Genomic DNA, 16,320 nt, shown 5'->3' on the forward strand with positions numbered 1-16,320 from the left:
TAAAATTGAGAGATTCATTTATTGCGGATAAGGGTAATAAACTAGGATGCTTCGGCCGCTTGTGGACGAAACAAAGGAAATAGAAAAAGGGAAAAAACGTTTTCCCCAAGAAGATTGTTTACGTCTCCGGATAGGGATAGGGAAAGAAAAACAATAACATAAATTTTAGGCCTGATGAACAGACGACAAATATTTTCTTTTCTCTTTTTAGTTTTTTAGTACCTGTAGTTTATGTAAAGGAGAATTCTTTCTCCTTCTCTTGAGTAAGAAAAACGTGTATATATATTTTAGCAAAATAGAAATAAAGGTAGTCTAAGAACAGAACTCACGCGAAAGCGTAAAATTTTTCTTCACCATAGAGAAATTTTCAGCTATTTTCCGCGATATACTTATTGACGCCGGAAATATTAGAAGCACGCGATTGCTTCTGACACCATATTGTATTTTGTAAAGAATACTCGATGATTTATTATAACGTATTTATTATCTTGTCTTTACTCTTCAAACGTACATATCAAAACTGATGGCGGGCTCTCCTTGTTCTTCTATCGCACTCTACTGCTCTATTCATGCTAGCGCACACACACTACTAAACGATAGTTACGAGGGGTGCATACATATTGCAACACATTGTGTTCGGTATTGGTAATTATTTTATATTACATTGGTTAATGGTTAAATAAATTTCATCGGTACATATTACAGGAGGCATCTCGTCTAGCATCAAAGAGGATCAGTCCAACGACTGTTTACCATCCTTCTGTCATCATCACTCGGTAAACACTGGTGGAGTGAACAAACAATACACAAAAAACCAAACAAAACGGCCCTTTTCAGAGCCACCAAATTATTATCAAAGAGTTTAACGATATAATTCTTCAAACATATCCAAAACCAGCAGATAGCCTAACGGAATCCTACGTCAACTATGCGATCGTGTCTCGGACACAACCCTCTTGTGACTTTTTTTTCATTATAATATAAAGTTGTCTTCATAAACAATTTTCGTATGAGACTTATTCCCCATCTGCAAACAAAAATGTTTTTAATTTAAATAGAATACTAATTTGATATGGAAAAGCTATTTTTCATTCATAATTTTAATTTTGAAAACGTTCACTCCGACTGAAAATCAGCTATTCTTTGACGCTCCCCTAAACTAGTAACGGAAGCTCAATGCCCTCAACGCGGATCGCTGTTTCGAAGAAAACAAATACTTTTGACGTTTGAGAGGTAGAAGGCCTGAGTGAATAAAAACAGCAGTTAGTGCGGCACTGGGGTTGAAACTGAACAAAAACGAATTCGCTATTGGCGATCTAACGTACAAATCTACACCTAGGCGGCGCTGCTGTGAAAGTGATGATGGTTTTAAATTTTGCCATGTGAGCTTATGGAAGGTTTGTAGTACTTTCCATGAATTACAATGTTATAATCATAAAAGATTATTTGATTGCGATGAGTTTTTAAGAAATTTAATTCTGCGCAATTTTATATACAACATGTTATTTATTGTTAAGTCCTTCCAAAGAATGAAATTGATTTTTAATGTTAAGAGCTTGATTTATTTCGACTTCTCTGTTTGGTGGTTGGAACTAAACTCTCACTTTTTTTCATTTTGTTACTGTCGTACCATGGCTACAAATCATGGTCTACCTAACGGTATGATTTTGCGTATGCCAATGGTACATCTTCCTTTTTTAGAAAATATCGTACGGTACAAGCCATGCTGGGAGCCTACGAAGTCTTCCTTCTGGCCTGACGGGTTGTGGAGAGTCTTCAATAGGAACATCAGATTCATCATCGTTAACGTCTTCTTCAACAATTTCTTGTTCATCACCGACAGGCATCGGCTCATCATCAAGAATCGGTTGCTCATTTTCTTTTGGAGGAACTACTGGACCCGGAGGTTTCATATCTTGAAGAATGAATTCATCGATCAGCAGTGCCAAAGGAAGTTGATTTTGAGGTGTAGAATCAGCATCGGCATCGCTTCCATATCGTTGTCGAAGTTGGTTTGTGTGTTCTCGAATGAGTCGTCCGTTCTCGAGCAACACGGTGTAGTTTACGTTACCCTTGCGCTCGATGATTTGACCTGGAACCCATTCTGTTGTGTTACGATAATGAACCTGGGCAAATACCATTTCTTCAGCATCAAAGGTTCGTTTCATCGCACCATGTCGTCTGTTGAACTGGGAATTTTGCTTTTCGTTGACCAGCGTTGGACTTGGAGGACACGGCTTCAGCAGATCCAGTGTCGTTCGTAGCGGTCGACCTAGAAATAGATGAGCTGGTGTCTTACCATCTATGCTTCTGTTTGGTGTTGACCGGTAAACCGATAGATACGTCTGCAGATCCTGGAACATTACTGCCTTCTCCCCTTCGACAAGTTTCTTCAGTAGACAGTCCAGCGGCGCTCGGAGTTCCTTCATCTGTCCAACGAACCGTCCATAGTAGTTAATCGCACCCCGGTATGAACGCAGTTGCGACAGATTCGTTGGTGCTGACATCTCAAAGATTGCTCTTGTTTTGGTTGGAACCGAGCGGAGACCATCCTTGTCGAGGATGTGACCCAGAAACTTGATCTGCGGAAGTGAAAAACGGCACTTCTCGATGCGCAGATGGAATCCATACTCACGAATACGTTGGAGCACATCATTCAGACTACGATCGTGCTCTTCTTGGGTCTTTCCAGCAATTAGAATGTCATCCAGGTACGGTTTCACTCCAGGAATTCCGGCTAGCATACTGTCGATGATCCTCTGGAATGCACCTGGTGCGGATTTGACTCCGGGTGGCAATCGGTTGTACTGGAACAGACCCTTGTGTGTGTTTATCGTTAGCAGTTTCCGAGAAGCTTCTTCAACTTCGACCTGGAGATAGGCATCCGAAAGATCGACACAGGAGAAGAAACGGCAACCGGCGAGTTCACCGAAGATATCGTCCGGATGAGGCAGTGGATGGCGATCTGATTCTAGTGCATTGTTGAGACCTGTGGAATAGTCACCACGAATGCGAACGTAGACATCAGATTTACGAACCACGACGATAGGTGCAGCCCAATCAGAAAACTGAACTGGCGAGATGATGCCGTTGTCATGAAGTCTCTGCAGCTCAGCATCAACCTTCGGAAGGGCAGCGTAGGCAACCAGTCGCTTGGGGCAGTACACAGGTCGTGCATCTGGCTTCGGGTAGAGCGCTTTGGTGCAGCATCCGAGGGTTGGTTGGAACACTTCAGGGAACTTCGCTTGCAGCTTCTGCATTGTTGCGTTTGAGTTTTGTTGGATTGAGTTGACTAATGAACTGAACGGAACCGACCAGAGATCGAACTGATCGATCGTTTCAATTCCCAGAACGTTGAGATCCGGATTGCTTGTAACGAAAATGCGGCCCACTTTTGTCACGTCTTGGATGGTGATTTCAGCGTTGAATTCACCTACGATATCGATGCCGTCACCCGAGGCGCTCACAGCAGCGACATCCGTTGTCTCGATGACAGGCTTACCCACCGATGCCCAAGTTCGTTTGGAGATGATGGTGATGTCAGATGCACAATCGAGCTGCAACTTTGCTGGTACACCGTTGATGTCGATTTTCACGAACTTCCTCGTCCTCGTATCGAGCATACCACGAATCGAAGAAGATGCCGCCGTCTGGATCGTACTGAAACTGGTTTGCGATGAGATCAGTCAGCCGGAGAATCGCTTGCTTCAAATCTGCGTCGGCCATTCTTGAATTCGTGACGGTTTGAGGACTTCAGAAGCGGAACGGAATTTAAACTTGAATAGGAACAGGAACAAGCTTGACGTTGCTTCCGGAAAATGGCATGAACTTCTCCTCGTCGCCAAAATTGTTAAGTTCTTCCAAAGAATGAAATTAATTTTTAATGTTAAGAGCTTGATTTATTTCGACTTCTCTGTTTGGTGGTTGGAACTAAACTCTCACTTTTTTTCATTTTGTTACTGTTGTACCATGGCTACAAATCATGGTCTACCTAACGGTATGATTTTGCGTATGCCAATGGTACATTTATTTACCTCTTTCAGTAGTGAAAACTATAAAAAAGTTGACAATGGTTGAATTAAAGAAGGAAATTCGAGAGCACAATTAAACACAAGTAGAAAAATGTACGATTCCTGCATGTGAGAACTACCTTGGAGAGCCCGGAAGTAAAATATACGTGATTTGTTTTTGAGTTTTAGGTTACATTAGCATCATTTTCTTAGTTCAAAAACAAAATCCAGATGTCTCACCGATTGTTTACGTTTTGCGTTAGATCGCCAATTAGCAAACCTGATTGGCGATCTAACGCAAAACGTAAACGATCGGTGAGACATCTGGATTTTGTTTTCGAACTAAGAAAATTATTCTAATGTAACCTAAAACTCAAAAACAAATCTCGTATATTTTACTTCCGGGCTTTCCAAGGTAGTTATCACATGCAGGAATCGTGCATTTTTCTACTTGTGTTTGATTGTGCTCTCGAATTTCCTTCTTTAATTCAACCATTGTCAACATTTTTATAGTTTTCACTACTGAAATAGGTGAATAAATAACATGTTATATATAAAATTGCGCAGAATTAAATTTCTTACAAACTCATCGCAATCAAATAATCTTTTATGATTATAACATTGTAATTTATGGAAAGAACTACAAACCTTTCATAAGCTCACATGGCAAAATTTAAAACCAGCATCACTTTCACCGCAGCGCCGCCTAGGTGTAGATTTGTACGTTAGATCGCCAATAGCCTTTATATATTCGCTTATAATGGAAAAATATCATATACTCACAAGTATTTCAAAATTAAACTCATATAAAGCATTTGCTTTGTTATGCTACCCATTTCTCTACCGTACAAAAACAATGCGCTACAACTGGTACAAAAAATCGAATTTTTGTTATTTTTGCATTTTCGGGAAGCTTATGCCCCTTTTCGATATTTGATTTCGATAGAAAGTTACAGCCAAAAGTATGACCTCACCTTAAGGAATACATATAGAATTACTGTACGAATTTGAAACGCGTTTTTCTCGATACCGTGTTTTCTCAACTGGTGGTATCAATATCTTAGGATCTACTCGTCCGATTTGGCTGAAATTTTTTATCAGCCTTTAAAAATTGATTATCTAAAGCGCTACAAAGCCGTTTTTTGATATCTAATTTTTTTCATTTTTTATGAGCTTCTAAATGGTGATTTTTTTAATGAAAAATTACTCATTTTCAACAAAAATGGCCGCCATTTTGGCAATTTTTCGAATTATTAAAAACCCCTATGTAACGCTTTAGGTATTGTCCTAATGTTTCAAAATATTCATTGGAATCTATTCTACGACACTCCGTTGCTTCAGAACCGATATCACCAGCAAGGTACCGATTTTCAGAAAGCATCTACGCATCCAGCTGTCAACAGCGTAGTAATCATTATTCGTGCACATAAAAAATGAAAATACATCTTCAAATATACTTTAAATAATAACTAACATACCCGAGCTCTTCACTTTATTCGTAACATTCGAAAAAATCCAAGAAAATTCATTTCATGGAATTTAGGCGCAAATCAGTTCTTTCCTTAATTATTTTAATTTAAAAAGGAAAAATGTCCACGTGGACAAAGGGAGGTAGGGGTATGAGAATGTCCACGCTTGTCCACGGAGGAGGAGCGGGGAGTCTAAAACCGTGCTTTTTCTGTCCACGGGGTATGTGGACAGTCCCCAAATACGATGTTTCGGAAAGCCAGTGTAAGAAATCGAAAGAATTATGCAATTCAATTTCAATATCGTAAACAATCGAAAGAAGGACAGAAGGAAAACATTACACGATAAAACGCGAGTCGAGTGTACGATCCTAAAATAACAACCTATCGGGAGCGGGTGCAATAGAATAACGGAAAGGAAAGAGACCAAATAGATCGCACACATTTCATATCGCGCTAGGCTCCATTGGTCTTAGAATGCAGTTACAAATCTCAGATAAACATTAACCAGGAGTTGTATGGTAATGGCGATAGTTAATGGATTTATATACAAAAAGGCAAGAACGTTTATAGTTTTCTCTTTCCTTCACACATTAAGTTTCGATTAGGATAGAAGAAAATTGTATAAAAACCCAAGGTTCTCTGAATAAAGCAAGTAGTCTTTGGAATCGTATCGTACGATTAAATCCGAAACTTCCTATTGAATCGACTGACGAGAGTTCTTCCGATTAAAGTTTTCCAACGTCCGCAGCAATAGTTGTATAATTTGCGCTCGGAGTTCGTGAAGATCTTGTACTCGTTGATCCTTCCGCTTAGTTGATATTTAATAGATTGATTCTGCTCCCGTTCGTTGCTCGTTCCGTAGGGAATTTGTGCGAAGGCAGTCAATTCAGTTTGTTCCAGGAACAAGGGAAATTCACTCGACACTTTTCCTTACTCCAGCCCAGTAAAGTGCCAATCCAGATTCGCGTATTGGGCAGCCTTCTACAGCCAGCTTTTGCTAGAGATTCCAAGACTCCGAAGACAATTGAAGGACGCTGAAATTAATTCCAATGATGTCATTGATGAGATTGCATTGGATGTGTTATAGTTCATCATGAACCGAATTGGTCCAGACAAACACAATCTAAAATTGTACGATCGATACTTTACGAGAACCGGTCGCTACAGTCATCTTTCGAGAACAATGGATGTAATTAATTCCAGGCTCTGTAAAATAGGGCCAGGAAAGGCTTCGCGTTCCCTCTATCGGCCTTGGACCATCGATTGGAAACCACTACATTAGAAAATGCTGTTATAAGGACGTTCTGTTGTTAATTCGAGACACTCATTGTATTCCTTTCTCGCATTCGAAGCAATCGTGCCTTTTGCTGAAACGATAAATGCTGCTCCGCTTAAGTGACATACTTTCGATAGGGGAAAAAGAACAACGCTTTGTTTGTGGTTCACCAGATACTTTATTTGATAGTTTATAAATATATATGTAAATAAATGTTGATCTTAACGTTAGATTTATTCATATTTTTTATCAATTGTTTATTAGTAGTATAATCATTATAATGCTTCCAATATAGTCAAAATGTGTACGCGATTTAAAAAAAAGCATCTTCAGTAGTATTCTCATCATCGCTCAGACTCTCCATATACATGGTCATGAACTGCGTAATTCCTTTGAGACACACTCCCTTGCCAGCCGCTTCGTGCGGATCGGAGGATTCCTTCCAGAGTCGGATACCCTCCATTATCACATCGTTATCGAACAGCTGTTCCAGAATCGCGGTCAACAGATTCTGCGGATGTTCTAGTTCTACCACTATCCGCTGGATAGCGTACATAGCCTGCAGTTCCCGCTCAGGCTTGTTATCGATATACTTGGCCAACAGCTGATGACGCTTCTGGAATTCGGCCACAATTAGTTTCTTCTTGCTGTCTATACTGTGTTCTATCACCGCCCGCGTAAGCGTTCGGATGAACTCATTGGAAGATTCCTGCTCTCGACCAACGTATTGCGCAATCCAACTGAAGATGTCCACAAACTTTGCGTTGCTCTCGAGGAAATGTTTGATTTGCGCACCGACCGTCTGCATGTTCAGTTCCCGTCTGTCCAGCAGATACCCCAGCTTGGCATCGTTCAAATATTTTTCCACCTTTTCGTTGCTACCTAGCTTTATGAAATCGTTGAACTTTGGGGACGAATCGTCGTACCACAGCAAAACGGTGGCATCTCTTCCGTACAGACTCTCGTACTGTAGCAGCAGCTCTTTGAGCAGAACAGCACCATATTGGTTGATGACTACCTGCGCAACGTTCAGGATGTCGGCCAGGGTAATGTACTGTTTGTAGAGCAGCGGCACGTAGAACGTGGCAAGGTATTTGTACAGCTGAGGTAGATCGATGATTAAATCTTCCGCTGACTTGAAAATCTCCTCCAGCGCATGCAGATAGTCGGCCTTGGTGATGACCCCTTTCTCGAACATCAGCGCGTGCACTCGGGCGACAATTTCCCTCGATTTCGCATCGCGTTCGATGTTGTCATTGAACAGTTGGTAAATAGCCGCGTGAAAATGTTCCCGTTTGATCGTTTGTTCCAGCGTTTCGATGCAGGGCCCATAGTCGGAATCATCCATCTCCACGTTGACCAGTTTGGAGAACTTCATCAGTGCCTCCTCAGCGGCACTATCCGGCACTTCGAAGTTTCGTCTCGATGCATCCTTCGTGGAAACAGGCAATGGTAGTTGTGATTGCTGTGGCGGCGGCTGCTGTTGCTGTTGTTGCTGCTGCTGCTGCTGCTGCTGTTGTTGTTGTTGTTGTTGTTGTTGTTGGTAGAGTTCTGAGCTGGATCTGGAAATAGTCATACCGTCACCAGACGGAGGACCCATTCGTCCCGACATTGATGGGGGAATATGTCGCTGTTGCGACGATCGGCTAGGTAGTGTTTGTTGAGAGGACATTTTGCCCATGTTACGATCTCGGTCTCTGTCGAGCATTTGGCTATTACTGTGCTGACTACTCATCGGTCTCATTCCACTGCCCGATGATGGTTCCCGTGAGGACCTTGACATACGGTCGTCACTCTGACTGCTGCTGCCACCATATCGGTTATACCGATCTCGTTCCATCGAGCCCTTATGGTGATAGGAATCCCTGCTGCCCGAGTTTTTGTTGTGGCTTCCACTTCGGTCTCGATCCCGCTGATTACGATCACGATCCCGATGACTTCCACTTCGGTCGCGATCTCGATCGCCATCACGATCCATCATGCTTCCTCCACCGCCACCCTGGTTGGACTCTTCGTTGTTGAGTGCCGCAAACATGTTGCTATTGTTCTTCCAGCCCTGATAGCTGGATGCCGATCCGAGTTTGGTAGTAACATCTAAATTGACCGGAATGGTTATCTTCTTCGGATCGATCGGTGGCGCACGATTGTTGCGATTGTTGGAGATTTGCTGGAATCCATCGTCATCGGTTTGCATTCGACCACCTTTCATCGAACCTTGGTTACCGCCGCGACCGAGCGTACCCTGATTGTAACCGGAACCCATCGATCCGGACATCTTCGAACCGCCTCCTTGCATATTGCCCCGATTACCACGTCCCATATCACTCGAGTATCCACTGTCCTTTCCGCGTGGAATATAGTTCATGCTTATCTGCAACTGTTCCGTCTCCGCTTCCTTCACGATTTGATTCATCGTCTTTGGATTCAGCTCCTGACGACGGGGTTGCCACCCATTTCGGCGCAAATCGATCACATCCTGGATCATAAACCGGATGCGACTGCTGATTCGGTACTGGTCTCTATGTTTAACAATCTCCGACATCTTGTCGAAATAGGTTCCCAAATCTATTTTACTCTCCTGCTCCATCTTGGAACCAACTGTGGTGAGCAGTTTGCACAGACACTCGAGCGTCTCTTCGTCGTAATCTCGATCATCTTTCTCGATCAGTAACAGGATACAACTGTTCATAATCTTGGTCGTCAGCTGACCATGTTTGAACAGCTCTCCGATGAAGCGAACCGTACCGACGGCTCGTCGTCGCACCTTCAGCTCGTCCTCCTCAAGCTGTGCCTTCAGCTCTTCGTATTCCTCCTTTGGTAAACCCTTACTCGCTTCGAGTCGGACGCGCAATTCCCGACTGGCGCTCGTCTGGTCGTTCCGGCGCTTCTCAAACTCATGCTGACACTGACTCAGCAGACAACCCTTGAAGCTCATCCGCTTCTCCTTGTTCTCCTGGATGGCAATAGTGCCAATCTCTTTGCACATTTTGGAGTACGCTTCGGAGAAATTGGGCTCCGAAATTGCCTTCTCGAAGACAAGCCGAATGCAACCACTTAACCGCTCGTCGGTATCGATGACGTAGGATTTGACCTGTTGAACCAACTTGTCGAAGTTTTCCGGCGTCAACTTGTTGAGAATCGAACGGAACTTCTTGTACAGCTCCTGTGTAACTCGTTCCGACTCCTCCAGATTGTCGTTGGACTGCAGATGTCTCGGGCGCCACGCATTGGCGCATTCATTCAGCTTTACCTCCTCGTCCAGCTGGAGGCGGATTATTTTGGAGCCCGTTTTGCTCATGCTTTGCTGCGATTGTTTATTCGATTGGGGACCCGATTGGCCGCCACTGTTTCCCTGTTGCGACGAGCGCTTTGTCGTGTATGGTTGTCTCATTTGGCCCATCATGCCCCCGCCACCACCGCCACCACCCATTCGATCCTTCATAAACGTCGGCAGCAGCGATATTTCGGCGTAATTTGACCGCATTTGACCTCCGCCACCTCCACCACCCATCGAATGGTTTCCGCCGCCATGATTGCTTCGGATCAGCACATTCTCCAGACTGTTGGGCAGATTGGCAGGCTTCTCGCGTGCGGTCGCCGTGTTCTTCAGCTGCATCAACTGATCGCGGGAATACTTCTTCTTGCCGGATGGATTGTCCGGACTCCACTGATCCGGATCGTACTCGATCAGTGTGATTGAACGGGATTTTTTGGCAGGAATTGCTGGATTCAATTTAGCATTTCCGACGTCGGTCGCCACCGGTGCGGCTGCTGCTGGGACCGCTGCTGCTGTTGCTACCACACTTGATTCGTTTGCTGTGGTTGTGCTTTCTTTTGGTGGCGAGATCTCTGGCTTCGTAACCACTTCCGGTGTGCTTCCGGTGGTTTCACCAACACCAACCACATTCTTATTATCGTCGACGAATTCGGCATGCTGCACATTATTCTCAATGTCCAGCTTCTCGGGAGTGTGTTGCCGAGAGTCTAGCGATGGTTTCTGTTGCGTATCATTCTCCATCATCAGTGGCGATGGGTTAATTTGCTCTGTCGTATTATCGGTAGCTGTATTCGTAGTACTGGTGCAATCCACATTATTATTATTATTAATTATATTATCATTATCTAACTTATTAGTATTATGCTCCACTAAATTACTAATCAACGACGACGATGACGATGACAACTGTTGTTTTTCTTGATGTTGTTGAGGTGTTTCGGTCGAAACAACAGATCTATCCGTTTCATCGACTGCCGCAACTATCGGTTGCTGTTCCACTATTGGGGCAGAAGCCATGCTGCTGCCGGTGTTCTTGCTAGTTTCACTAGCAATGGTATCATCTATTATACGCTTTTTGTTTTGCTTCTGTTTTTTACTGTTGTTGTTGTTGTTGTTGTTGTTGTTACTAGAGCCGGTCTGATTCGAACTGGCGTTATTATTGTTGCTGCTGTTATTATTATCTTCTACACTAAGTTTCTCCACGCTCGCTATCAATGTATCTATGTTTTTGTTGCTACTCTTAGCCATCGGTGGCGGCTCGTCCACTTCTCGTTTGAGTGGAACAGTCTCTTGGGGAAATTGGTGCTGCTGCTGTGGTTGCGGCTGTTGCAATTGCTGTTCAACAGCGACCGTGGCTGCTGCCATTATTGGTACGAAAGGTACCACCACTTCTGGGACAATATTGGCTGGTTGCGGAATTTCTTCAACACGTGGCGGAATTGGTTGCTGAATAGTGCAACTGCTAGGGCCAGTGTAGACGAACGGCTCCGCGTCCGTTGAGAGGGTTGATTCTGCAATCGATTTCTCCGAGATTGTACGATACCGTACCGGTCCAGCACATGGGATTTGAATGGATTCGTTCATACCGATGCAAGCATTGTGCTGAAGATGTTGCTGCTGCTGTTGCTGTTGTGAACTATTATTGGGTGGAAGCGATTTTGATGGATGCATCTCGATTGAATGCTGTGGTTGCGGCTGTTGTAGAGGAGGAGGCTGCTGGATTACGACCTCACTAATGGGTTTTTTCTTTTTCTGGAAAGGTTTAATTTCCACCGAAGGTGCATCTACGATTGCCGAAACGACGGGTGTTCCGCCAGCGGTCATTTCCGCTGCGGCTACGCTTGCTACCGAATGATGTGGAAGATGCGGTGGCGGGTTTACTATTTTGATTGGACCAAATTGAAGTTCATGCGCTTGTGAATTTACAGACTGTGGTCTTCCCATCTCGTGGGTGATTAGCATAGGACCTTGGCCAGCGGCCGGATGTGCAGCCGGATGTGCCGGGTGAACATGTGGAGGCGGATGATTGACCGGTGGAGGTGGATGATGTAAATGTGGTGGAGGCTGATGATGTAACAGTCCCATTCCGGCGGGACCAGCTAGCTCTGGTGTTCCCTGGTGAGGATGAGGCGTGTAGCTATCATAGTCTGGCTCGACGGCTGCATTTAGTGGAATTTGGGGTACATTCGGGGGAATAGTATTATACGATGGTGCCGTGGCTATTGGCTGTGGTGGACCCGTTGTTGAGGACGACACTGTCGATGTGGATGCTGCTGCCGCGGGTGTCGAATCATTGTAAATTTTATCCAAAACATCCTCGTTAGTATCGGGATGAATGATTGGAATTGCTCGCGAACCACGTTGCTTCTTTTTGTTAACTTTGGCAGCTGGAGCTGTGTTGCCAGCCGTCAAATGAGGAGCTAGTTGTAATTGCTGCATCATCGCGTGCGGAGGCTGCGGTGTTCCAACGTTAACTTGAGCAGAGTTCGGCTGATGTTGATCTATTGGCGTTTGGCCAGCACCGGTCACCTGTTGGGGTGTTTGTTGTGGTTGCTGCTGCTGCTGCTGATGCATTTGCTGCATCACGAGCAGATCGTGTGATACTGCCATCGTAGATTGATTCGGCTGTGGTTGTGTCAACTGAACCTGCGGCATCTGCGGAATAGGCGTTAGCGGATTAAGATTAGTGCCTCCGTTCGAAGGTGCAGCCGAATAGTTGCTATTTACATTAACTAAATTGTTTTCACCAGCCGGATTCCGTCGATTCTGTTGATGCTGACCAGAGATTATGTGCTGCTGGACATAGAACTGATGCGGATAGGGCATCGAACCGTAATTTGCCCATTGGCCTGGTATCCGTGGATTATACGGCACTTGAAACACTGGCGCATAAATCGGACCATGGAAGGTTGACATTATTGGACGTGTCGGCCGAGTTGCTTGATTCGTACCAGCGCTTCGAAACATATTCTGCTGCTGCTGATACTGTTGATTCATCAATGGAGGTTGCGACTGCATCTTTTGCATATCGGGCTGCTGCTGTGAAGAAGTAGGTGTTCCCGATGCTAGTCCTCGCATTACGGGCGGACCCGATTGCAATGGGCCTCCTCCACTCTGCATTCTTTTTTTATTTTGTTTCGGAGAACTTGACGTCACACCAGATGAAACATAATTGGCCGCGTTTCGCTTTTAATGCTCAACCGAGTGCTGAAAAACGGAAACAAAACAATTAACACTGCAATTCTACCTGCAAACCCAACATGCTTTCCAGTTTCCTGCTACCTACCATGTCTACGTAAATTTTCCACATCGCATTGAATCAATTATAGCTCTTCCAATTGTACACGCACCATAAGTGCAGTTCGAGGAGAAAATAAAAATCGGATGAAATATAGGTTATCTAAATGTCAGCACAGCCAGACGTGGTATCCAGCTATTTTCCGCTGTCCTTCTAGCTGCACCGATGTTTTCTCGGCAGCAAAGCAGTTTCCACACACTTTGATCACTATTTGCGATTGTTTTCTCGATATTTCGGCTTGAAAATCTTTTTACGACAAACTCATCGCGGAATAAAGGAAAAAATTAGGCCGTGGAACAAACTTTGACAGATCGTGACGTCATGCATCCATCGATTTGGTTACGTAAAATAACGACGAGTTTACTTTCCAAAAGGGCCAACTTGCACGTTTATTTTGAATTCTTCCTAACGGCGTTTCAGTTTCAACAACAAGTCCTATCACTAGCAATGTTCAAAACAACAAAAAACGTTTTCACTAGCACCATTTCATGGAAATACACCGTAATCGCGACGATTTACACCATCAAATCACTCGCAAACGCCGCGAAAACAATGAAAACGCTAATCAACACATCTTCCGTTTACGCCCTTTCGCTGAAATCCAACCACTGATTTGACTTGCTTGACCTCCGGTTCACCTTCGTTAAGTGCTGTCGATCCCCCGGACAGACACTTTCGTTGGAGGCACGTAGCAATTATTTCCCAGCAAACATCAATTTCTCGCAAACTTGATACCCGATGGAAATGATTTTACTGCGAAGAAAATACTTTCGACAAAAACAACTACATTCCACGTGACTCAGTTCGTACGACTGCCGTAGAAAGCCTGGAAAGGACTCAGGAAATGTTTGATCAAGAACTGCAGGTAGCTAATTTGACGTGGCTTAAAAAGGGCACGAATTTGGTGTGATCTACACTGAAAACTTGTTTTACCTGCTGTTTGAATGTGTTCGTTTGCTGCCTGACGATTTCAAAACGGTGGGTTGAATTAGAATCCAGCTCCAACATTTTCCTCTGATTTCGCATTCCTAATGATTCATGATTTTTTTTATAATAATAATGAGCGGGCATTGATAATAAAAAAAAATGATGTCATGATTTCAAAAGCTCAAATTACTATTACAAACATATTGTATGTAATTTCAACTAATTCATGGGTTTTACGAACGATTAAAACAAGATCACATGAAAATGAACGATTTTTTTCTGTTCCTTTTTTGTCGAATGTTATTGGAATAGCAGATTTTTTTGAAAATGTCTGGTGCTTATATCTACCTGTTCAAAAGGACTATTTTTATAGAATTATGTCGACTAGTACTGTTGATTTGTCTTGATACTCTGTATTTTTTTTGCGAAATCTAAAATAACAGAAATGTAAGCATTCCATTTCATAGTTTATCTAAAAAAATCCGAGAAGTATATCAAATTAAGGCAGTATTCTAGTACTGGAATTTAAAAAATCCAATTTTTTCATCATATTTCTGATGTTTAGGCATTTAAGAATAAAACCTAGAAAGAACTTTTCGAAAATCCCATTATTTATCGAGTTATAGCCATTTTAGTGATGCGGCATCTAACCTAGTATGGCTATAAAAATTAACTTCAAACGCGTTTTTTTCGAATCTAGTTTTTTTTTAAACTGGCGTGCATGATATCCTAAGTTCTACTGAACCGATTTATGTCGAATTTATATGAATAGAATCGCATGAACCAATAAAAAAATATTGTTTTTCAACTCTACTATTTTTCAAAAATGAAACGTAAAAAACACGTTTATAACATCATTTTTCTCTGCAAACAGGCACTATTTAAAAAAAAACCTGTATTTCACTTGTCCGAGGTTCATGCGATAGCGACATCTTTACTGATTCAGAATTTGTTAATTTTTTTTTGTTTCAGATAACCAAAAGGGCTGGAATCGCGTACGCCATGACACAACTTTTTTTTTAGCCCTCTCACTTTATAATCTTGTAGTTATTCTAATTATGATTTTTTTTTGTTCCATTTTATTTTTGATTTATTGTCAAAAGATAGACAAACAGCTAATGATATAATCGATAGTAAAGCTACCCTTTGTTTTATTTTTTTTTTTGAGCTCGAAAAAACGTCCGAAATTCGTGCCTCTACACTAGAATACCGGCTTTACCGTAACAATGACTATTCGTTGATTCTATCAACATTAACATCGGCAACTGGGTTAGGCACTATCCAAACGATAAATCCAGACTCCAGACTCTGGCCAGATAATGTGAAAGTCATTACTAAAAAAAAAAGAGCAAGAGCCTATCACACACTGACAAATTTCGGGAAAAACTCGCTTACGCGAATAAGTTCGCACCGCAGAAGTTTTCGACTGAAGAACAGAATTACCCACGATATCGTGCATCTTGCTCATCCTCAAAGAAAACTCGAAAACATGGTTCGCAGTTACAGTAGCTGAGGTTTACTACGGGAAATGATTTCAAATTCATTGTGAGACTTAGCAGGGTAGCATCAAAAGCGTGGATAATTGAAGTGTGTATGGCGTATCTCATCTATGATACCATAATTGAATCCTATTAGCACGTTTTCGTTCCAGTTACGTGTTGTTACAAAAGTGTTGTCGATGTTAGATAGTTGCTGTTTGATAAAAAAAAGTATACAGTAAGTTACATTTAATGCGACATTTAGCTAACAGACATGTAATGTGACACGTTTAATTGGACATTTTTACCTCTAATTGGACATTTTTGTTAACATCGAATTCGGGGCCCAAATTATGGCCCCACACTGAAAGTCACCTCCAGACGTCGACACTGTACCACTCTATTCACAATGTCTAATTGCAGGTCGAAATCGCCTCCAATGCGACACTGGGTGGTGGCTTGGCATGTCGCATAAAATGTAAATTACTGTAGCTTAATTCAACTTAAAAATATATCAACCTTTAACCTTATTTTATTATTCGTAGTAATCATCCCTAATTATTCGACAGATTCATATTTTGATTT

The 16,320-nt window shown here is 42.7% G+C and overlaps 2 protein-coding genes across 3 annotated transcripts in view; both read right to left on the minus strand.

Annotated features, from left to right (window-relative positions):
* The window catches only part of LOC129773621 (probable 4-coumarate--CoA ligase 1), a 39,441-nt gene that overhangs the window by 15,159 nt on the left and 7,962 nt on the right, over positions 1–16,320 (minus strand). The gene's annotated exons all lie outside the window — the stretch shown is intronic.
* LOC129773619 (eukaryotic translation initiation factor 4 gamma 3-like) lies at positions 6,903–14,717 on the minus strand. 2 transcript variants are annotated; one of them, XM_055777259.1, is made up of 3 exons: positions 13,319–14,713; positions 12,760–13,239; positions 6,903–12,687 (listed from the first exon to the last, which is right to left on the minus strand). In XM_055777259.1, the coding sequence occupies exons 2-3, from the start codon at positions 13,150–13,152 to the stop codon at positions 7,069–7,071; spliced, it is 6,012 nt and encodes a 2,003-aa protein (XP_055633234.1). In that variant the 5' UTR covers positions 13,153–13,239; positions 13,319–14,713; the 3' UTR covers positions 6,903–7,068. The 2 variants fall into 2 exon arrangements, with proteins under 2 accessions (XP_055633234.1, XP_055633233.1); XM_055777258.1 differs by having other exon boundaries at positions 6,903–13,239; positions 13,319–14,717.

This window comes from Toxorhynchites rutilus, chromosome 3 (genome assembly GCF_029784135.1).
Source record: "Toxorhynchites rutilus septentrionalis strain SRP chromosome 3, ASM2978413v1, whole genome shotgun sequence".
NCBI classification, from domain to species: Eukaryota; Metazoa; Arthropoda; class Insecta; order Diptera; family Culicidae; genus Toxorhynchites; species Toxorhynchites rutilus.